A 24,038-nucleotide genomic window follows, 5' to 3' on the forward strand; every position below is an offset into this window, starting at 1 on the left:
AGCGCCCTATGTATTGACAAAAACAGAAAATACACTCGCAGCTGAGCCTGTGCTCTTTTGAGCGGTGTGAGAACATTTCTACCCTCGACTGGGCTCTAATTTCATCGCCCTCATTCTATCATATAATGAGCATTCAATTCAATTGGCTGTCTCACAACAACCACTATCCATGTTTCAAGATTCTCTCTTACATACCTGTCCACCTCGACTAAATCCTCCCCTTATTAACCCCCTAGGACGTGGCATCCACTTGTGGACATCAAATTTTTGGTTCTCACAATACTTACTTTTTCGCAGAAACTACATCATGTAAAAAGATAATTCTTTGTTTTTACACTCATCAGGTCCCAATTAGCCTTAAAATCTAAGAATATAAAAATGCATACCTTGCAAAAGTTTTGGTCTTAGGGGGTTAATGACTGCAATTGCCCATTTTAAGTAATTATAAACCGTACACATTTTCACACACGGCACAGGTCTCATCTCATCTTCTGAACCGCTTTATACTCATTAGGGTTGTGGGGGGTGCTGGAGCCTATCCCAGCTGACTCCGGACCAGAGGCGAGGGACACCCTGAATCGGTGGCTAGCCGATCGCAGGGCACAAGGAGACGGACAACAATGCACACACCCATACCTCGGCGCAATTTAATGTCCAATCAGCCTACCATGCATGTTTTTGGAATATGGGAGGAAATCAGAGTACCCAGAGGGAACCTACGCAGGCCCGGGGAGAAAATGCAAACTCCACACTGGTGGACATGAGCTGGATTTGAACCCAGGACCCCAGAGCTGTGAGGCCGACGCGCTAACCACTCGGTCCACCAGGGCGCCCTAGGGCACAGGCAAAAGTCTAAAATATAGTACAAAGTGGACAGCTTTCGGCCCTGGTAGAACAGGCTCTTGCCGCCGTCTGGTGTATGTGTGTGTATATATAGTTAGTGGTATATATAGTGGTAGTTTTTATGTGAACATTTGTTACCATTGTCATTTTAATGTTATTTTTTTCCACAGAAAGAGGTCAAAACGAGATTTTACTAAAGAGGATGAGGCACTTCAGGATATCGTAGGAAATGTTGCACAAACAGAAAATAATGATGAAGCTGCAAAAAAGAAAACATCTGATTCTCTCTGGGCTCATTTCTTGTCTGATGTTGCCCCTACACCCAAGCCATCAATGGCCTCTTCAGTATCTCACACCACTCTGGAGGTAATTTGAATACTGCACCATATTGCACCAGTTGTCTTTTTTAAACATTAAATCATCAAAGTGCTTTAATTTTGTGGGACAGGAAATGTTAGGCTCACCAGTAATTGAATATTGGGATTTTATAGAAATGTTGACGTGATCATTTGAAAATGCCCACTTGCACAGACTTGAAAACATTAAGTATTGCATATTTCTGTTTCATTGATTGCTTATTATGTTTAACACGTAGACTGATTGATTCGTGGTATCAGTTGTTGAGGAGGCTTGAGTTTCTTGAAACTGTTGGTCATTGATTTTTCCAATTCCCCAGGCTCATTCTTCAGATTCGAATGTGTTTAGGAGAACTGCATCAAAGGAATTAGACCCAGCCAAAGTCACCATTGTAAAAGTTTTTGACTTTGCTGGAGAAGAAGTGAGGTACAGTTTTTGATTATTCTACCAACAATGTTTGTACTTTTAAAGCATTTTTTTGTCATGCACTTTCAGGGCAAGAGAATTGTGTAGAGCAGTGGTCTCCAAACTATTCCACAAAGGGCCGCAGTGGGTGCGGGTTTTCATTCCAACCCAGAAAGAGGACACCTTTTTTCACCAATCTGGTGTCCTACAAGTGCAATCAGTGGATTGCAGTCAGGTGCTTCTTGTTTTCTGCTGAAATCTCATTGGTCAAACTGTCTGTGCTGGATTGGTTGGAACAAAAACCTGCACCCACAGTGGCCCTCAAGGACCGGTTGTGGGACCCCTTTTGTAGAGCTTGAAAAGTGGGCTAAAACGCTTAAGTTACAAGCATAACTATTTTTATATGAATCCGGAATGACTATCAAATAGCAATAAGGTTATTCTGGATTCATCTCATGATTTTAATGGCAACTTTTGGGTACTCACTCCTCTGTTCACATTTTAGACCATCCCACCAGGAATTCCATCGAGAAGATATGTAACCACAGAGTTACTATTCAATTAAAGTCAATTAAAATGAATGCGGTAACACTTGACAACTTTCAACAATTGTGATTGGTTAACCTTACCATTGCGGACATAAAGCATCCATTGTTCTTTTGGTATTTAATTTTTAAGTATATTAATGTGGCACCGTGAAAACAACTTCTGGGTTACCTTCAATGTTTTTAAGAATGGGGAGAGAGGAGCATTGCATTTAAGAGAGGTGAGATGAACCCTCATTGTCAAGTTCTTCTCTACTTCCTTCAAGTTTTGCCCCAAACTTGAAAAGGGGCCCCGATCTTTTCACAGCAGGATCAACTCAAATCCTTCCAGTTTACAATTTTATTGAAGTTTTCCAGTGAGAGGAAAGAATTAGCTTTTTCTGAACATATAGCTTTTGCTGAAAGGGTTAGCTGGTTGTTGAAAGGGTTAGGTTGAAAACCTTAAAAAGGGGGACAGAAGGAAGCAAGCATGTGACATAATTCAAGTGAAAGGTAAGCACAAAGAATGCAACTTATGGTTGTGAAAAAACAAACTAAGCATCAATCAGCTGGCATCTAAGTGGTACTTATATGTGATCCTACCAGTTGCGTGTGATCGGGTCTGAAGGGTATTTCTGGTTCCTTTGTTGCCTGTCTTGTCTTTCAAGGCTGGACTACTGAACTTATATCCTGGTTCATGACCTATGACCTCAGGCAGGAAGTGAGGTGAGGTGAGTTTGATCGGGTTTTTTTCTGCCCCCTTTTGGTCTGGAGGGGGGGGCAGACATATCTTCTCCATAGTTGACTTGACACTCATATTTACGGTCATTCGGGATTCATATAACCATTGGTACCTTTGTAACGATTCTATTCCATGCCTACTGACTATTAGATGGAAGTGCTGAGGGTGTTTTGGTTGTTAGACCAGTATCAGCGAGAAACCTTCTAAAACCTTAGTCAGCCTGTGGGAGCAGTGGAAAGGCATGTCAAAGCCTGCAATCCTGGTACAGAGAGCTGGAGCCAAAGAAGATGGTGATTGCGGAACACTCTTAATCACACTTCAAATTGTATGAATCACCCCAGACGGAGGCGCCCTTCCCTGTTGGAACAGATCCAGCTTAATCGTAAACGTGTGTAAAAGTTATAGGAGAGCAACATGCGGCAGTAACAGTATCATAGGGGGTGTGAGAGGAGGCATCAAATGTAGTGGACACTGCCAGTGAAGAACACTGGGGCTTGCAACTTCCCACAGGTTGAAACCGCATCAGTGGTCAGACACAAGGCCCTCAACCACCTCAAGTGGTGTGTCTGAACCAAGAATGCAATAAGGATCCATGAAAGCGAAAGCAGGAGAGGTTTGACATTAAAGTTCGAGGCCGTGCTAATGATACCACACCCCTAGGGGAATGAAGAGACATCAAACACAAAGTGAATTAACAAGGTACTTATACAGGAACTGGTGAAAAGGTCAAAGGACACATAATATTGGGGCAGAGGAATTTGCATGACTGGAGGAGACTGGACACTTGTGTTCTGCATCTCACGTCAAGAAAATAGGATTCAGAACACTGATGATACTGAAACTCACACCTGCTATATGCAGGCTCAAGGGATCATTCAGCGTCACCATCACCCAGTCTGCAGGGCCCGAAAATAACTTGTAGTGGTATGCATGCAAATTCAAGATAGTTTATGTTTATTGATAATACTGGTCACCTTATTTAATGTATTTTTTTTTATTTCAAATATATGGAAGAAATAACTTTGTTGCCATGTTCCCTTTTGTTTTTTATGTCCTTGTCTCATTATTGATATGAAATTAATTTTTGCTGCTTTTTCATTTGTATAACTGTCTATTCCTTTATAGGGTCAATAAAGAAGTATCAGTAGACTCCAGAGAAGCTAAAATGCATCTAAAGGTTCAATGCACTGAAGAGAGGATGGGTACACACAATCCCACTTCACCTCCACACCAATCGACTTGTTCTCAACCCAGGTATAAAGAACAGCTCATTCTTCACATGGACATTGCTAAAGTTTTCTGACACTGCCGGAATTCGTGCGTAAGATCTATTTGGACAAGAGTCACCCGACCTTTGAAGCTTAAAAAGCTCTTAAATTGACTCCAAAATCATTATAGGTATTACATTTCCGGACCGTATATTTAATGCCAATAGGAACGCACCCTGAAACGTACTCGCAGTCACCCCGTAATGGTGTTTTTAAATGGAAAAGATTGGATGCAACTATTAGAGCCTGCTGTCCGAGGTCCATTTATACACTAAGACCTTTTACCCCGATATATGGTTCATCAACCACATTCCAGCGCATCTCTAATCTTTTCAAGTAGGATAACTTGTACAATTGGTGGTTGACTAAATACTTATTTGCCCCAACGTATATGAATGTGTATAAAAAATATAAAAATCAAAAGCCTTTATTGTCATTATACAACAGCTGAGTATAACGAAATTAGTGGTGCTACTCCACAAATTGCGTGTTTTTCAGTAAAAACATAAATAAGTAATATAAAAAGTCACGTCCGGGCAATGTAAATTCTAAGATATTGCACATTCTAAGATATTGCACATTGTTATTGCACACCCGAAGTTATTACACAGAAGGGATTGTGTGTCGTGCTAATGCAAGTTCAGAGCCCTGATGGCTCTGGGGGAAAAAACTGTCCCCAAGTCTTTTTGTCCTTGTTTTGTGAGACCCGTAGAATCTCCCAGAGGGCAGCAGCTGGAACAGGTTGTGAGCAGGGTGGTAAGGGTCCCTAACAATGTGCTGCTGAAGTAGCGAGGGCTGGCAATGTCATCCAGTGAGGGCAGAGAGCAGCCGATGATCTTCTTGGCGGTGTTGATCACTCTCTGCGTGGCTTTTCTGCCATGCTTCCAGCGTACCACACTGTAATGCAGTATGCCAGGATACTCTCCGCAGCGCCTCTATGAAGGTTACCAGAAGTTTAGTGTCCAAGTTGTTCCTCCTGAGTACCCTCAGGAAATGGAGTCACTTCTGGGCCTTCTTCACCACTGCCGTGGTGTTGGTAGACCAGGAGAGCTTGTCCGTGACGTGGACCCCCAGGAATTTGAAGGACTGGACCCTGTCTATTCATACTCCATTTATGAGGAGTGGGGCCAGATCCGTGCTGCGTTTGCGAAAGTCCAGGATTATTTCTTTAGTTTTCGGTGTGTTAAGTGTGAGATTATTCATCAAACACCACGAAGACAATTTGTTGACAATTTTTCCCCCCAAGATGGCGCCGTCAGGCGGCAGCCGGTGACAGTAGCTCTGTCCACTCTTATTGGTTTTTCGTGTTTTACAGCCTTTCTATCTTTTTTTATTACATTTTCATATTTCTTAATACATTCCTTTTTACTTTACTTTGTACTTTATACTTTAATGTTTTTACAACTTTCTTTGTTCTGTTAGACTGGCTTCTTTCTGCTACTTCTTTTTTGGAACCATTCAGCCATGCCTACGCTGTCATACACATGGGATTAGCTGTGAACAATACGCAGCAGAAGGAGCAACACCTCAATGCCGCCGGAAATCCAGAGCTGGACAAAAGTGCCGGGAGAAGAAGTCACGTTTCAGACCAACCATTCCATCTATTATTATGGGAAAAGTGAGATCCTTCCCCGATAAGATGGCAGAGCTGTCGGCGCTTACCAGGCCGGAAACGGAGTCGAGGGGTTGTACTCTTCTACTGTTGATTCTTCAGCTCCAGACTAATGAGGGACTGTGCGGATAAGCTTGGAAGAGTAACTATGCATATTTTCAACCCATTTTTCCATCGCTGTCTTTTCCCGAGGAAATCACCCCCCTGGCCTGGTTGTAATGTCTCAAAAGCTCCAGTATTTGTATTCAATCAATAAATGCTGCTAGGAAGTGGATTTTAGTTAATTTTAGTGCATTTTTTGTCATTTCACGTGTGGACGTATCGACGTTCATCGCTGTCTTTTTACAGGGGAAATGATACTCCGGGCCCGGTTCTGATGTCTAAAAAGCTCCAGTATTTGTTTTTAATCAATAAATGCTGTCTTCGGCTGGATTTTTTCCCAATTTTCGGGCAATGTTTGCCCGTACGTCATTGACGTTCATCGCTGTCTTTTCCCTGGAAAATCGCCCCCTGGCCTGGTTTTAATGTCTGAAAAGCTCCAGTATTTGTATTTAATCATGAAATGCTGCTAGGAAGTGGATTTTACTCCATTTTTGTGAGTTGATTTATTGATTATTTTTGTGTCGCAGCTCTAGCTGCAGTAGAGGTTTTATAGCCATAAAATAGTTTTTGAGGGTTGGATTGAGATGTTGAAGGCGCTACGAGAAAATGCACCGTACGCCACTGGTGTGTTGTCTGTCTTGCTACTGCAACAAAGAAATTTCCCGAATATGGGATGAAATAAAGTTCTAACCAAACATCATCTCTGGAGGCAGACTCATCCCCCAATGAGATGAGTCTGACCACGGTGGTGTCATCGGCAAATTTGATGATGGAGTAAGAGTGGTGGGTCGGTGTACAGTCGTATGTGTACAGGGAGTATAGAAGATGACTCGGTACACAACCTTGAGGGGAGCCAGTGCTCAGTGTAATGGAGTGGGAGAGGTGGGGACCAAGTCTAACAGTTTGTGGACGGTCGATTAAGAAATTCTTTCTGGGGCGGCCTCACAGCAAACACCGACTCCTCCATCTGACCGGAGAGAGATCTCATGCTGCCATGAAAATGATGGGAATGCTCGGTCTTGAGCGCTGCCTTTTCTATCGAACTTGGACACTAAGTTGTGCTCCAGGTGGCTCAGTGCTGTGTGTGGAGCTACGGCGATGGCGTCCTCAGTGGACCTGTTTGCTCTATAAGCAAACTGGTGAGGGTCAACTGAGGGAGGGATTGTGTCCCTGATGTGGCGGGCGACCAACTTTTCAAAGCACTTCATGATCACAGGTGTAAGTGCAACAGGCCTGTGGGGGGGCCCCACAAGGCACAGTGCTCTCTCCACTCCTCTTCTCCCTCTACACATCGGACTTTAAACATAATACAGACACCTGCCACCTCCAGAAGTTCTCTGACGACACCGCTATTGTTGGACGAGTGACGGACGGGAACGACCTGGAGTACAGGGGAGTCATCACAGCCTTTGTTGACTGGTGTAGGCAAAACCACCTCTACATCAACACCAGTAAGACAAGGGAAATGGTCATCGATTTTCGGAGGAATCCTCAACAGACCACTCAGGTGAACATCCAGGGTACAGACATTGAAATCGTGGAGAATTTTAAGTACCTGGGTGTTCACCTCAACAACAAACTAGACTGGTCCACAAACACAGATGCCCTGTACAAAAGCGGCCAGAGCCGCCTCTACCTACTGAGGAGTCTACGGTCCTTTGGAGTGTGCAGGACACTGCTGAGGACTTTCTACGACACTGTGGTGGCATCTACAGTGTTTTATGCAGTGCTTTGTTGGGGATGCGGGAGCACGGAGAGGGACAGGAACAGGCTGAATAAGCTGGTCAGGAGGGCCAGCTCTGTTCTGGGCTGTCCTCTGGACTCTGTGGAGGAAGTGGGAGAGCGGAGGATGCTGACCAGGATGATGTCCATCATGGACAGCACCTCCCACCCCCTGCATGAGTCTGTGGAGTCCCTCCGAAGCTCCTTTAGCAATAGACTGCGGCACCCTCATTGCAGGAAGGAGCGCTTCCGCAGATCCTTCCTCCCATCAGCTGTCAGGCTCTTTAACAAAAAAATGGCTGAGTGTTAAGACCTACCATATGCATGCATGTACATTTGTGTATGTATGTATGTATATATGTGCTAAGCAACACGCTTATTTAATTATATATTTATTCATGTATTTATTTCTTGACCTACTTATTACCTATCTATTTATGTCTAAAATGCCTTTCCTATTCCTGCATCCTCACCCTCTTGCCACTGGAACAACGAAATTTCCCGAATACGGGATGAATAAAGTTATCCAATCCAATCCAATCCAATCATTCAGGCTGTCAATGGTTGGCTTTTTAGGGACAGGGATAATGGTGGCAGATTTCAGGCAGGAGAGGATGATGGATTGTTGCAGGGAACAATTGAAAATATTTGTGAAAACCCCAGTCAGCTGGTCAGCACAGGCTTTGAGCACCTTCCCAACTTTTTTTTGAATCCTTTAATATAAAATCTCTGATGTATTGAAGGATCACTGTATATTCATTTTGCACTTCAAAGGGAGAAATACTCATTTGTTTTGGGGAATAATGTAAAACGCAAGTGTAGAATTTGTGTTCACGGGGCATTGCTTTTGCTGCTAATTCATCATGTTTATTCTTGACTACATTTTCTATCCATAAAAATGGCTATCTACTGTAATTATGGACCATGTTCTTTTAAATGACAGCAACCAATACAATCACGATTATACAATTTTCAAAAGTGCACAAAATGATCCAGTTAAAATATATTAAGAGATGTACCAAAAACTCAATGGCCCTAGGGCATCAGGGAAATCATTTTTGAATAGTTTTCTCAAAGTTACCCTTGAAAGCACCCTGTAATGCAGTTGGGTCATTGTGAGAACAGCATTATTTTATCTCGATATAATGTTTTGTATACCGTATTTTCTTGCATATAAGCCGTATTTGTAACAAAAAAATGATGACTGAATCAAGGGTATGCCTTATATGCACAAAAGACTTGCTGTACTCTTTTTCACCAGTAGATATCGGCAAAGTAACATTTACAATTTGTTTTGTTATTTTCTGCTTTGCAGTAAGAACACAACCATTACTGGATGAATTAATTCCTTATGTTATTGACACTAATAATGTGCTTTTGATTCATACAGCGTCTCAGAAATACCACGTGTGATGATATTTCTAAAGATTTTCCCTTCAACACATTTGTAATCCCTATTAAACTATGAATATGCTACGTGAGAAATTGTAAAATTCAATGTTTTTTAAGGCAATTTTAAGGGTCCGACTTATACACGGGGGTGGATTATATGCGAATAAATACGGTAGTTACTATAATCTCTAAAGTAGAATTTCTACTTTTGGTGACAGCAGTTCAAAACGGCCAGCCGGAATGTCCAGTTTACTGAATCGCATTGGTGGAAAGAAACAAAAAATAAGCACATTGGAGAAGTCAAAGATGGACTGGGACGCTTTTAAACATGAGGAGGGTATCGCGGACGAGCTGGCAATCCACAACAGGGGTAAAGATGGGTAAGATATTTTGATAATCTTGGTAATCTTTAATTGTTTGTATTACTTTTGCAATAAAATAAAATGCTCATTTTCAGTTCCACTCATCCTCACAAGTGTTGCGGGGGTGCTGGAGCCTATCCCAGCCAAATATGGGCAGTAGTCGGGGCACACCCTGATTTGGTTGCAGACAATCGCAGGGCACAATAATGATTTAGAGTGTTCAACCAGCCTACCATGCATGTTTTGGGATGTGGGAGGAAACTGGAATACCTGGAAAAACCCCACACGGGCACGGGGAGAAGATGCAAATGCCACACAGAAAGGTCGGAACCCACCGGGGATTGAACCTCCTATCTCAGAACTGTGAGGTGGACATACAAACCACTATCTTACTGTGCCGCCATAACCGAATAGAGAAGAGTTTAAATGTTTTTACCGTTAATTTTGTATTTTCTTTGTGTTTATATATTCTTTATCTGACATTTCTTAGAGCTATATTTCAATTTGAAATACTGTTACAGCAAGTTCAAATGTGCGGTGAATGCCTGGTTTTATAAAAGTATAATCAGCCAGAAACATGGTTGGCACACCTAGAATAACAATCGTTTCCCAGGATACTAATGAATTATAGGTATTATAGTGAGTTATATTGTTGAGTTAACCCAACACACCCAAGCTGGTCTTTCCCAACTACCCATATTTTATGAACCAATGAAGTTTCTAATGCTTTGGCAGATCTGCCAGAGGCAGAAGAACCACTGCGGCCAAGTCTGCAACCTAAAACAGTCAGTGAAATGTTCTAGTCCGAAGAAAATGTCGTTTTCTTCTGAAAAATTGCATACACGTTTCATTCTTCAAATTTCAAATCAACTCACTCCACTCCCTCTGACAAAAGCCTCTTTACCCCAAATACAATCCAGAGAAGCAAACCCGACTATGGTACTTATGCAGTGACCTTTACATTGGAGCAATTATGTGGCCGCTTAGCAAACGTTAATGGGTAACCTAGATTTTGAAAACCAAGATTGGAATTTACATCCAGAAATAGCGCTTCATTTTTGCAAGAAGATAGAATGTTTCCTCAAGATAGAGATTGAAAGAGCGTTGTCCTCCGCCCTTAAATACTGACAATATTGTTAGGTTACTTTATCCTATCTCTGTAGATATAGGAAATTGAAAGTTGACATAACAAGCTTTTTGTATCCTCTTTTTTTCTGTTAAGGTACGTGGAGCGGAAGAACTTCTTGGAGCGTGTTGATCACAGACAGTTTGAGATGGAAAAAGCGGTGCGCCTAAAAAATATGAAACCTTCTTCGTAGTCTTCGGACTTAAAATTCTTCTGCACTATAAGCGCCAGTTCTTCCTTTACTCAAAAATATTGAATTCTTTAAATATTCAAGGAGTTTGTAATTGTAAGATGTTGAGGTTTTCATTTATGTTTCAATATCTTGTGTCAGTCATTTTTTTTGGAATAAAAAGAGTGGTTTGTAACAATGGAAAATCTGTGAGCTCAGTAGCAGGTCAACTCTTTTGCTATTTTCAATTATGTTGCTCAGTGATTATTATTTGTGTGGAATAACACTGAATATTTTATCAAATCTTCCCCTCACCCTTCACCTCCGAAAATCATGAATAAAGCAGCATGTGTATTACATTTTTAACCGCCCTATGATGAATTATTGATAGATTTTTGCAATTTGACTCCCTAAGTCACCCTATAATGCCACTCATCTAATCTTAAAATGTTACGCTATTTTCTAAAACCAAATCCTGCAAAGTGAGTTTACAAAAAGTTAACCCAAACACATTTTTCCGACAGCAAGTCGCACCTGAGTATAATTCGCACAAACCAACAAATGTGCAATAAAAGGGAAAAAATGTACCGTATTTTCACAACTATAAAAGGAACCGTCTGATGGGGCGCAGTCTCATTTGCAGGTATATTTTCAGTTTTTTGTCAATACATTGGGCGCTTCTTCAGAAAATGCGCTAGCATGACACTAGGCTAGTGTATGTTATGCTAGCTGCTAGCTTAAGTTAGTTAAAGACAGCACGAGCAAAACTAAATTAAAAGGTACATTCTGATATAAAGAGTTCAGCGTTCAACGTGCTAGGCTCCACTGTCAGTCAGAGTTGTGTATTCCGGGAACTTGATTCCACCTTTGGCGAAAGCTCGGACAACAGTCCTGGCCGACATTTGAGCCCAGTCGTCCACAATCCATTGTAACTCGCGACATGCATCACTCCCAAGCCTTTGATTCTCCTCGCTATTAAATTGGCATCGACAATTGTTGGAATAATGATTCAAACCTTTTAAATCATTATTAGTAATATTTAATTAAAAAAGGAAAAACATCTTTCAACAAATTCTGCTTACAACTTCGAAGGAGATGCAATGTGACGCCGTCTCAGTCCCCAGTGCATTCTGACGAGCGGCCTACTCTTCGGTCCATTTAGCGGCACATAACCAAAACATTCAAAGGTAATCTGATTTAAACAATTGCATACGCAAAAACAACTGTCTCTGCTGTTTTGAACAATTGTATAAGCTCAACCGAATAACATCATGAAGGTTATAAAAACACTGTCCAGCACTCAGTCCTCGGAGCAAGAACTCAGTGTATTGTTTTATGTCTTTGCGTACTTGTATCTCTCGCTGATCCCAGATGTCCTGGAGAGCGACCTTGGCGTAAGCGTTTGTCTTCGTTGAAAGCGATCAACACATATATATATATATATTGTTTAATATAGTTACACATTTAGGATGAGCAAATATATAGATTAATATAGTAAGCATGTATATTATAAGGCTTTATATTCATTGCAAACACATTTATAATAATGATTATTCCATCATTCCCCCCTATATTATAAATTTGCACATGATCCCCTTAATAAAACTTCCTTTCAGCTTTATTCCATTAATTCCAAATGAACATATAGTAACATCCCAGAATGAACCCAACATTCCCCCTTTTTTTTTATTATATGTTCGTTATTTATTTTATGGCAAATCCAAGAAGAGAGGGATATCTCCGTTGGCTGTTTTAATTTTACCCGCTTAGGCCCTACTCGTTCGGCAGGTCTGAAAGCAGAAAACAAAATCATTTTCGTCCAATCCATCCTCGTAATTACCATGCTCCTGGAATTCACTGTTAGTGTCAGCACGTTTCAGTAGGGGATATACAGACACTCCTCAACTTACGAACGCAATTGGTTCCGAGCGATTGTTCATAAGTTGAATTTGTTTGTAAGTTGATTTAGTGCTATATTTTGTATTATAATTTATGTTTAAGGCCTATATACGTATATTGAAGGTTTATATAAGTGCATTGGTTTGTACTGAAAAAAAAAACATTTAATAAAATGGAGAGAATATGTACAGTACTGTTGAGAGAGAGATAGATTTATGTATTAGAAACTGGCCAAAAGAAGCGACCTAATGACGATTGCACAGTTTTCTTCTTTTTTTCATCATAAATGATGCAGTAGCACTGTATGGCATCATTCAATTGATTTGCAAACTTTGTGCAACGTTCAATATTTGGGTCCTGCTGCTCAATCTTTCTGTTTATAAATGGTACTGAATGTGCAACGCTCACCACTCTCGCGCGCATCAAGCTTCGTTATTATTGCCACTCGTTTCAAATGAAATGGCTTGCCTCTTCCTTGCAACTCCCTCAATAGAAGCCTTTTGCTTTTTACCAACCATATTCAATATTGGATGCATGAGATATTTAATGATACAAATGAAAAAGGTTCTTTGCACACTGGAGATACATTCACGCACTTCCGCATTGCAACGAAGAAGAAGGTAGATGCTGGGTGAGCTGAGCTCTCACAGCGCCAGGCGTCGGTATTAGCGGCGGAAAGAAGTACTACTCCGAAAAAGACGCGAAATACAAAATTGGACTTGCGAACATTTTTGGACTTAAACGCAATTTGCAGACATGTTCGTATGTACCGTTGTTCGTAAGTTGAATGTTCGTAAGTAGGGGAGCGTCTGTAATTCATGCAATCTGGAATTTGTAGGGGCAATCGCAGTGGTTATAAGTCGGCTCATCAAAGATCTTAAGCAGGGAATAATACAACACCCACGTGAGTGACCGAGCCAAAGCAACAGCATTTATCAGGGAATATGCCTCGGTCAGCGAACGCAAGAGTGACAAGCGGAGCAGACGAGCAGTGCGTTCTATACGTACAGCTACCCGCAGACTGCTCGGCTCACCGCGACAAGTCCTCGAGCTCCCGTTCACCGATGCTGAACTGCAGACAGCGCTGTCCCAACTTAAAGCGGGTAGGGCAGCTGGACCCGACGACATAGCCCCGGACCTTCTAAAAAATCTTCCGGCAAACATCCTTCCCGAACTACTCCATATCATCAACACCAGCTGGCTAGAGGGTTGGTGTCCACAAGCTTGGCGAGTGGCCACCATCATCCCTTTCCTCAAAAAAGGGAAGTCACCAAAGGACGTTGGGAACTACAGACCCATCGCCCTCACCTCTACGCTTAGCAAAACAATGGAAAGGCTCATCGTGAACCGTCTCGCCTGGTGGTTGGAAGATAAACAGCTTCTCAGCCACTGGCAAGCCGGTTTTCGAAAGGGAAGAAGCACGACGGACCAGGCCCTGCGACTGTCGCAGTTCATCTCTGATGGCTTCCAGTCGACTCAACGGCAACGTACGCTTGCAACATTCTTTGACTTCAGCAAGGCATTCGACCAGGTATGGAGAACAGGTCTCTTACAAAAAATGGCAGACCTGGGGGTCCCCTACCGCTTCATCAGATGGATCGCCAACTGGCTCACAAATCGCACAGCCAGGGTCAGGATCAACAATACCATCGGCAGGAGCAGAACCTTCAAAGAAGGGCTCCCCCAAGGCTCGGTCCTGTCACCCCTCTTATTCATCATCTACATTAATGACCTCCTCGACAAGTTCAACGACTCCACCCTGGTCAGCGCCTATGCAGACGATCTGGCTCTTGCTTGTCGGGGTAGGAACAAAGAGGAGGTGGAAAGCAGACTTCAAGCGGAGGTGGAAAAAGTCTGGAGGTGGAGTTCCGAGGCACACCTAAACCTTAACACCACCAAGTGTGAGGCGTCATTTTTTAGCCTGGACTCAGCTGAGGCCAAATGGCAACCAAAGATCTTAATAAATGGCGCCACCCTCAAGCATAACCCCACCCCCACTTTTCTTGGCGTATCTTTTGACCGACAACTCACGTTTGCAGAGCAAGCGAAAAAGGTCCGCCAAACCATGTCCAAAAGAACGAACCTCCTCCGCAAACTCAGTGGCACATCCTGGGGTTGGCAACCAAACGACCTTAGAACGGTGTATATTGCCACCCAGAGAAGTCTTGCGGAGTACGCAGCACCGGCATGGGCCCCCTGGCTGGCCCAAACTCACCTCAAATCCCTTGAAACCGCCCAACTGGAAGCAGCCCGCGCCATAACCCACCACCTCAGGTCTACCCCCACCGAAGCAGTCCTACATGAGGCACATCTCACACCCCTCTCATCCCGCCTCAAGTTACAAGCACTTCTTAAGGCGGATGCCTGGAACCAGCTGCCTCCTTCTGATCCCCGACACCGCCTCCTCCATGAAAACGTTAAAATGCGTTTGCAAAAGAAGCCAGACTGGCGATCATCGACCCTTCCCCGTCTTACCGCTCTCGAACTCCATACCCCTTGCACATACTCTTCCCATCCCTGCCCACCCTGGCTATTACCCCCCCCCCATCCAAACCGCCTTTACCGCAGTCTCTAAACACATGCCGACCATCACCCAAAGAGATAAGGCAGAAGAGCTCATCAGAAGCATGGGCAAACCGGACCTACAGATCTTCACAGATGGATCCACCAAAGAAGGCACTGCGGACGGTGGTGCAGGTTTTGTCGTCATTAAGGAGAGTGCAATCATCCACCAATGGCATGGTGCCACTGGCAGCCGCAGCAGCTCCTACCACTCTGAAAAAGTGGCACTGACCGAGGCACTCTCCTGGCTGAGGGAAACAGCAGACTGGCAGACATCAATTATCCTCAGTGACTGCAAATCGCTGGTCCAAGCCATGGGAAACCCCCATACGCAAGACCCCGCCATTCGGAGACTTCAGGGTGACATCGCCCTTTTCCCTTCGCCTAAGCGACTGCAGCTACTGTGGATCCCGGGCCACTGCAACATATGCGGAAACGACCTGGCTGATGCCCTAGCTAAACTTGGCTCGTTAGATGACCAAACCAATACCCCCCCGGACGCAGCCACAAGACGTGCCATCATCCAACGTGAAGATCGCTCCCCCCCCTCTCCCACCCCCGCCTTCTGCAGACCTACACTACAAAAGTCACAGAGGAAGAACTTGCCCTATCGAAAGGAGACCGCACAGACCTGATTCGTTTCCGCAGTGGACACCACCCCCTGCTCCGCCGTTGGCTCCACCTTGTGGGGAAATCCGACTCGGATCGCTGCCGCCTGTGCGACGAGGAAACAGAGTCGTCTGAACACTTATGGCTCCGCTGTCCGGCCTTAATGACCGAACGCTACCATCGCGGCTTGGGCAACTCCCTGGATGAACTTATCCGTGTTCCAGTGGCAGCCCTAGCGCTGCTGAGGGTAATCCTCAGGCGCCTGAGGTGAAAAAAGAAGAAGAAGAAGAACAACACCCACATAATGTCAAAATCGTAGCAAAAAGGGCTACCACAAATTAGGCCAAATCATTATTAGTGAGGCCACAAATCTGTCAGCGGACATTATTCTACTCCAGGATGCTTTTTCATCTTGCGGTTTAGGGTCTGCAGGCCATCGTTGGCCCTGGTGTGGGACCCAGTGGGGGGCGTGGTGTTGTTGTGCAACATTTTCAAACGTTGCATACACCCCCTGCTCCCTCAAGAAGCATTTCAACCGCTGCACGATCCTGGAACGCCGTCAGACTAGTGGCTGCCAGTTGTTCCTTTATCGCCACAAATCCCTGTTCAGTATAATTTCCAAGTTTTTGGACATTGTAATGCAGGTAATTTATCCAATCAACATTTTTGTTTGGAGTAATTAAAAGAAAAATATACTCCCAACCTGCTGCGATCTGATTAGCCAACTTATACTCATCTGGTACGCCTCGTGGATGCCAATCGCATCAATGTATGTCGGATCACCCTCTCCGATCGACGCCGTCGCGAGGGGCCCGCCATCATACCGGATTTCTGTGCAGCCAATTGTATCTCCTCTACTGTAGATGGAAAAACAGACACTGGTAATAGCAGTGAGACCAAGGCACAAAGTCCTGCTGTCATTTTGGCAGGAGTCGTATAATTTGTTTTGACCCCACCACCACCATAGGTCAGAACGTGGAATCAGGGGTGCAGTCTGTTTTAGGACGTGGGCACACCACGTCACATTTATCGCTCCCAGTGCCGGACCGTGCCCTGTGAGGACTAAGCAGGTAAAATGATTAAACGCGACATGTGTTGAAAAGTTAGGCTTGTCCTTTGCTGCCGTTGTAACTGGGTAGACATTATTCCATTTCATACATTTTGGGCTTACATCTTTTGTCATTATCTCCTTTACACAATCAGGGGTAATTTGCGCGGGTACTACTCTTAAGAGAGGTCGGCCCCCCATACATGTTATACAGGTTTGATACAGGTTTGATTTATAATAGCTGCATTTTCCATCAACAATAACCAATTATTTCTTACCGCCTCCCGTTTGGGAACTCCCCGTTGCAGAAATGAATTCTCTGGTCATCTCAGATTTTAATTTTACTATGGCGGATCCGGGTGTTTCCATCTCTGACGACCTTCTTACCCATGGACTTAGGAAAAACGTCAGACAAAGATCCACAAGTTAATTTGTCAGTCTGAATTATGATTTGTAATGCCCCACCGTATGGGTTAATTTTATCGAAGGCCTGATGAGACCAGTTTCTGCAACAAGGTTTCCCCAATCTGTTTTAGGACTGTTATGTACCACACATATTCTATAAAATCCATGTGTATCCTTTGAAATGGATATGTAGCTTTTGTAGTTTGACATAAGGGGGAATCGCCCGTGTTTTTGCCATATATCTGCATATAGATTGAATATATAACCTCCCCCTTTTTTGAGGCATGAAATTTACCATGACTCAAAATGGTAGCCCTCCTAGATAAGACTTTTGTTTTTGTTTAGTCCCCCAGGTTCCCAAAATTTCCCATTGCAGAAATCAAAAATTTCATTTGGCGAAATTCTTTTCTTTTTTTGTTTCTGTCCTACTCTGCCACCGCCGTCCTCGAAAGGCTTATCAGCGATTTCAGAAATATTCCACCTTGATATTAGAATATTGATATATCTTGGTGGCTAGCCAATTGAAACACAAAAGACAGACACTCATCCACGCTCGCACTCATAATCAAGGAATTTAGAGTGCTCCCCCAATCATCAAGATTGATGCCTGAAGAAACTAGATAATTAATGTATTAGATTCACATGCCACATATCTAAAAATAGAAATTTGTTCAATTGCCACCGCCCCTTACCCTAGTCAGTCAGCATGTAGACTGCCATGCGAGTGGCTGTGATTAACTATTCGCCAATAATGCAATAACGGAAAAGTTGTGACACATTGAAACACACACACACCCCCTTTTTGTATTTTAACCGTTTGTAAAAACTTTATCTCCATGTTCTGGATTAAGTTACACCCCCTTTCAATGTTATCGAATTTTGCCCATTCTAGTCAACCCATCTACTTAAAGCATTTCTCCAAGGTTGATATTTTATAATTTGGAGATGTTATTTTTAAAACATAGACATTATTTCACTTGTTTCACACCATGGAAGGCCCTACCTGAATTTAGATTTTTTTTTTTTTTGTAGATATTCCCCTTTATCTAAGCTTGTTATTGCCCATCGTTATCACCGTAACATTCAGGTGTATTAACCCCATAATTGCAATGCAGTAAGTTTTGGCTAAATTCTTAATTTGTATGCCCCTAAAGTAATAGACAGTAATAACGTCCCAATAGTCATCAATATGACCTATACCAAAGCATACGCCCCCTTCAGGTCAAACAGGGAACGTCTTTTGTGCACTTAAAGACGCTCCATGTTTCTTCTAGGGAAACTATGCCTATCCTTAACCAATTATCTTATCTACCCCAGCCAGGTTCAATTTACCTAACAATTTGGATGAATGCCATGAAATTTCTCATGCCATTTCTGCATTGTTAATTTCATGTCTGATTTCTTTAACAACCAAATAACCCTTAATACCTAAGACATAAATTGCAAATCACCCCATACTATGTTTACTTAAGATAAGAGCCATTTCTTATAGCTCCCTGTTACCACAAGAAAAATCTACAATAATTAAATTAGAGAAATCCACCTTTTACTAGGCATTTCCTAATTACAATTTTCAATGCTTAATAAAGGACCCACAAATTGTAACCAATATGCCATAATATTGTAAAAAAAATCCATTCATTTTTCTTTAACCAGCCAACCATTCAAAAACAGTAATAATATCGTTTTATCCTCCAAAACTAGCTCTCTTCAATTAAGAGCCCTTTGAACTTCACAAAAAAGAAAATAAAATAATAATAATAGTATTATTCCCAATTCCAAAGCTTTCCCCAAATCAATCTTTGCCAAACAGATTTTCTATCACCTCGAAAGACATTGACCTTCATGCTCGCTGCAGAAGCAGCATCCTTATCTTTTGTTTACAAATTCCAAAGTGCTCTCTTTTCTTTGTGCCCAATGCTTCCCCTCCTGTGCCTCCTGTGAGCAATTATTTTTTAGAGAAGACTAAATTAATAAACTAAATTAATTACTCTCCCGATATCCAACTATATCATCATAATCACAATATGCTGCAAGCACAACTATATCAAGTTTGCTTCAGCACCCCCAAGGCCAATTATTTTAATATTCAGCCGCACCAAAACAGAGCGCTCCCCCCGCAATCAAAGCATTATTCGGCAAGTTTAGAGTCTGACCAAAACGCAGTTTTGGCAACCCCGCTAAACATTTAATTGGCTGTTTTGTATTTCGGTTAACCAAAATATTCCCGCTAGCAGACGGGGACGACACCAGGATAAGCCACAATAAGCACACAAAAAAATCCAATTGAATTCATTCCCAAAGAATGTGATCTCTGGTTTAAAATTAGCTCAACATCCTCATGTTCAAAATCCTCATTCAAATCATTTTGAGAAGGCCTGCCTTGTTTTTAGAGACATTTTTGTCCAGGCAATCAAGCGATATATGTAATATAAATAAGTATAATTTGAATGAGCATGCAACACATTTGAATGAGCATGCAACACATTTTTTAGCTGCTCCTGATAAATGCTGCCCACCGCGTGGTCTTCAGCGAGGCCGCTGTTGGCCTTAAAACAAGCCGTCATCCTGATTTGATAATCTGCAAAAGGCTCACCATCCCTCTGCTTAGCTCTGCTGATCACGGTATAATTAACTTTTGTTTTAAACTTCCCCGTAACCCGATCAATCAGTTCATGCACTCTCAAATTCAAATTACGACCGTCATGACACAACGGGCCACCATTAGCTTTTGGATTCGAACATCCAAATTTAGTAGGAGCCTGCTCCTTGCCCACATTAGTATTAGCAACTTCGATCATGGGATATTGTTCAATAAACACATCACTCATTGGCGGCGCCCCAGGCTGGGGAGATAGCGTTTTCTCCCCATGTCCCCCACGGGCCCTCCCGACCTGGTCATATTTGTCGGAGGGGGCCCTCCTTTTTAACAACAACAACACACTTTTTCTCCACCGGGCCAGTCTCCCCGTCCTCTTTTCTGTGGAATAACACAGCCTCTGTGTTTCCAGTCCCACCGTTATCATCTGATTTAACCCATGTATCATAAACCAATAATAGGTATCATTATATCCCTCCTGCTCCATTTTGTTAAGATTTCCCCCATGCTTAGCACGTATTTTATCCTGCAGTATCAATATCTTATGCATATTAAGCTGGCCAGCAAGTCCATATTTATTTATCCATAAGTTTAGGTGTTTAACCCTTGTAGCGCTTTGATTTTCAACAATCCAATCTTACACGGCAGACGCATCTTTGGATCGTCAATAGCCGCTTTACTGTTTCCACTACCCATTTTTGGAGTGGATTTGTGTGTATCTTTTTAGGTTTTTTTTTTTTTAACAACTACACACACAACCAACCACCGTCGACGTTTATAGAACACAACGTGTCCACCTGCTAGTGACTAGTATTCGCAGGGTTTTAAAATCGCTATCCCCAGGATGCGAGCCTTACTTCTCAAAATAAGGCCTTCGCGTGTGATGCCCTTCGCGCATTTTGGATCCCGTCAACAATATGCAGCCATCACACGCGGACTCGGCAGAAATGTCGAAAGATGCTCACCCAGAGGATAGTCGTCAACCGATTAGAAAACAGGCGCTGCTGAGAAATAGTCCGGCCTGGAAAAGGGATTCTCGCCGTGCACGGTCACTCCAGATATTAAACTGCAGCGTCTGGATTCCTTATCGATGTGTTGACCCCGGCTACTCGAAGGACCAAATGTTGGAATAATGATTCAAACCTTTTAAATCATTATTAGTAATATTTAATTAAAAAAGGAAAAACATCTTTCAACAAATTCTGCTTACAACTTCGAAGGAGATGCAATGTGACGCCGTCTCAGTCCCCAGTGCATTCTGACGAGCGGCCTACTCTTCGGTCCATTTAGCGGCACATAACCAAAACATTCAAAGGTAATCTGATTTAAACAATTGCATACGCAAAAACAACTGTCTCTGCTGTTTTGAACAATTGTATAAGCTCAACCGAATAACATCATGAAGGTTATAAAAACACTGTCCAGCACTCAGTCCTCGGAGCAAGAACTCAGTGTATTGTTTTATGTCTTTGCGTACTTGTATCTCTCGCTGATCCCAGATGTCCTGGAGAGCGACCTTGGCGTAAGCGTTTGTCTTCGTTGAAAGCGATCAACACATATATATATATTGTTTAATATAGTTACACATTTAGGATGAGCAAATATATAGATTAATATAGTAAGCATGTATATTATAAGGCTTTATATTCATTGCAAACACATTTATAATAATGATTATTCCATCAACAATTCATTCCAAAACGGTAACTTGTGCGATACAGCCTGCCCGAACTACTATGGTGGCCATCCATCAGCAAACTGTTAAATTGTGTTCGATCCATGGCTTCAGTCCATTTTCCAAGGGTTCACACCCGCATTCTGTTATCATTCACGTCAGGCATTTCCTCTGTATAGCTCTAATATGCTGTTTCTTTGAGTATTGAGTGTTTTTGAGGGTTAAAAGCGCTGCGAGCACACGGAAATCAAATGCCTTGCCACTCCCCTGGGATGTTTTGAATGGATTTACCGTAATGCTTGGAATGCGCGGGGAGGCTATTTTTAGGGTGAACATCCACTGCGTTGATCGCAATAAGTAGCGTGCCGGCAAGAAATAAAACCAGTCACTCAAGCGGTCAGGGCCATACAAAAATTGAATTTAGTGCACAGACAAGGCGTACCGACCGATTGGGCGCATCGACCATTTTAGAGAAAATTTTAGACTTAAGTGCACCCTATAGGTGTGAAAATACGGTATGTTTTGAGGGGGAATTTTGATTGGTAAAATTCAAAACAAAGAACAGACATGCCATATGTAATGTTCATATTGTAGGTACTATAAAAGATACCGTATTTTCACACCTATACGACAGAGTGGAGACCTCGTTAGACCTTGTTAGAAGAATTTAGACCTCTTTGACAGCCAGAAATCTTGCTTGTTTGTAGGTGAACAAATACTTATCTTCCACCATGTTTTGCAAATAAAATAAAATCAAACAATGATTTTCTGGGTTTTTTCCACATTCCTTCTCTCATAGTTGAGGTTTACCCATGTTGACAATTACAGGCCTCTCCAATCTTTTCAAGTAGGATAACTTGCACAATTGGTGGTTGACTAAATACTTATTTTCCCCACGGTACATTACGTCAATAAAACCAAACCAAACTCAGTTTTACTCCTGTTTCCCTTTTTTAAACATACGCTAGCATGGATGCTATGTTCTATGCTGTGTCTCATGCTAGCACAACCATAGCAGTGTGTCCTTTAAAACGAAGCGCCCTATGTATTGACAAAAAACTGAAAATACACTCGCAACTGAGACTGCGCCCTATAGGGTGGTGCGTTTTTTGGTGTGAAAATACGGTACTTTATCTATTTTATGTTGGCTACACCGGACAGCAGTCCCAAACAAATGATTACAAGACGGACAAAGATGACAACTCTTTTGTCAATGTTACAATATATCTTCAATATATAATCATCTTGCCCTCCTCTCCACGGTCAGATAGATGGAAACTATCTGAGTTTGGATCGTTACACACTTCTCTGTGATTTTTCTTTTTTTGTGATTGTATCAACTCCTGCAAAGCATCACAAATGTGTTGCTTGTTCTATGGATGCTACTACATCTATAAAGCAACAGAGAATAATGAAAAACGTCAGAATTGTGCAAGTTCTCGATATGGCAAAGAAAGAGAACACTTGCACTGCATGCATGTCTTTGGAATGTGGGAGGAAACTGGAGTACCTGCAAAAAACCCACGAAGGCCCGGGGAGAACATGCAAACTCCACACAGGTGGACCGAACTGGATTTGAGCCCAGGTCCCCCACTATGAGGCCGACGCGCTAACCACTCTTCCGCTGGACCGCCCTTATTCCTTAATATTTCAATTTTATGAGGTTGTTATTGATGCCTTTGTTATGTGTCGCAGCTGTGGCTGCAGTAAAGGTTTTATAGCCATAAAATAGTTATTGAGGGTTGGAGTGATTCAGACGTATCACAACTGAAGGCATAGGTGTGAAAGGCATGGCTCGCCACTTCATTCCTATTATATTTATATTAAGGAAATTATGTAGTTAAATATGTCACTGCGTCATTTAAAATGATGTCGTTAATTGGATTTTGTGTGGGGAGTAACTTAGGTGAGATTTGTTTTTGCCTAAAAGTGAAGGAGAAAAAAGAAAACACGTGTGTTGCCCTTTAGTTCGGATAGCTGACAGCTGAAGACGTACACAAAGGTTCATCATGAGGAGGTCCCTTTAAAGCTGCACTGTTTCGTCGGGAAAATGCCCCCGACACTTCGACGGACGTGGTCGTCTGTTCCTGCTGACAGCTTCCTAACCCGTTATTGAGAGTGGGGGATTTTTATCACGAAGGTGCATTATAAGCTAATTTTCTTCATCGTTTCCGGAGAGGTTCGTAATCGTAACAGCTAACAGAAATCTTTGGCGAATCTGATGCTGACCTGCACTAAACTCGCTACTTTCACGCCCAGCTTCTATGAAATAATTTTGAACTGACCATACTTTAAATGAAGGGGTGTAAAGGATGATAGGGGAGAATGGCGGACGCTCCGGGAAAAGTGGATACACCTTTCCTTCGAAAAATAAAAGCTTGGAGCAACCACCACCGTGCGTGAACAAGGATTAAAAGAGTCGCCGTTGGTTTAACAGAAAGAACAAAGACGTAAAGCAGAAAAATGTCTGTTCCCGTAAGTATGACAGTTGTTATATAATGCATTATTTGCACAACATTTTGTGTTATATGTTGAAGTCACGTTCTATTGCGCACTAATTCATACCTGTCAACCTCGGACAATTGCTCCCCTTATTAATGATTGCAATTGCCAATAT

The 24,038-nt window shown here is 42.5% G+C and overlaps 2 protein-coding genes across 3 annotated transcripts in view; both read left to right on the top strand.

Annotated features, from left to right (window-relative positions):
• The window catches only part of cfdp1 (craniofacial development protein 1), a 31,515-nt gene extending 20,532 nt beyond the window's left edge, over positions 1 to 10,983 (top strand). Inside the window, exons 3-7 of one of the 2 annotated variants that reach the window (XM_077596442.1) lie at positions 1,014 to 1,209; positions 1,520 to 1,626; positions 3,997 to 4,125; positions 9,189 to 9,347; positions 10,552 to 10,983. In XM_077596442.1, coding sequence (XP_077452568.1) covers positions 1,014 to 1,209; positions 1,520 to 1,626; positions 3,997 to 4,125; positions 9,189 to 9,347; positions 10,552 to 10,648 — 688 coding nt within the window. In that variant the 3' untranslated portion in view covers positions 10,649 to 10,983. Of the gene's footprint in view, positions 1 to 1,013; positions 1,210 to 1,519; positions 1,627 to 3,996; positions 4,126 to 9,185; positions 9,348 to 10,551 lie in introns of both variants that reach the window. The other variant, XM_077596441.1, reaches the window with a different exon arrangement.
• Positions 10,984 to 23,388: 12,405 nt separating this feature from the next.
• bcar1 (BCAR1 scaffold protein, Cas family member) overlaps positions 23,389 to 24,038 on the top strand; it is a 41,630-nt gene continuing 40,980 nt past the window's right edge. The window contains exon 1 of the mRNA XM_077596928.1: positions 23,389 to 23,896. Within this exon, the coding sequence (XP_077453054.1) occupies positions 23,885 to 23,896 (12 nt within the window). The 5' untranslated portion in view covers positions 23,389 to 23,884. The remainder of the gene's footprint in view (positions 23,897 to 24,038) is intronic.

The sequence above is a fragment of the Stigmatopora argus genome, chromosome 3, assembly GCF_051989625.1.
Source record: "Stigmatopora argus isolate UIUO_Sarg chromosome 3, RoL_Sarg_1.0, whole genome shotgun sequence".
Taxonomy (NCBI): domain Eukaryota; kingdom Metazoa; phylum Chordata; class Actinopteri; order Syngnathiformes; family Syngnathidae; genus Stigmatopora; species Stigmatopora argus.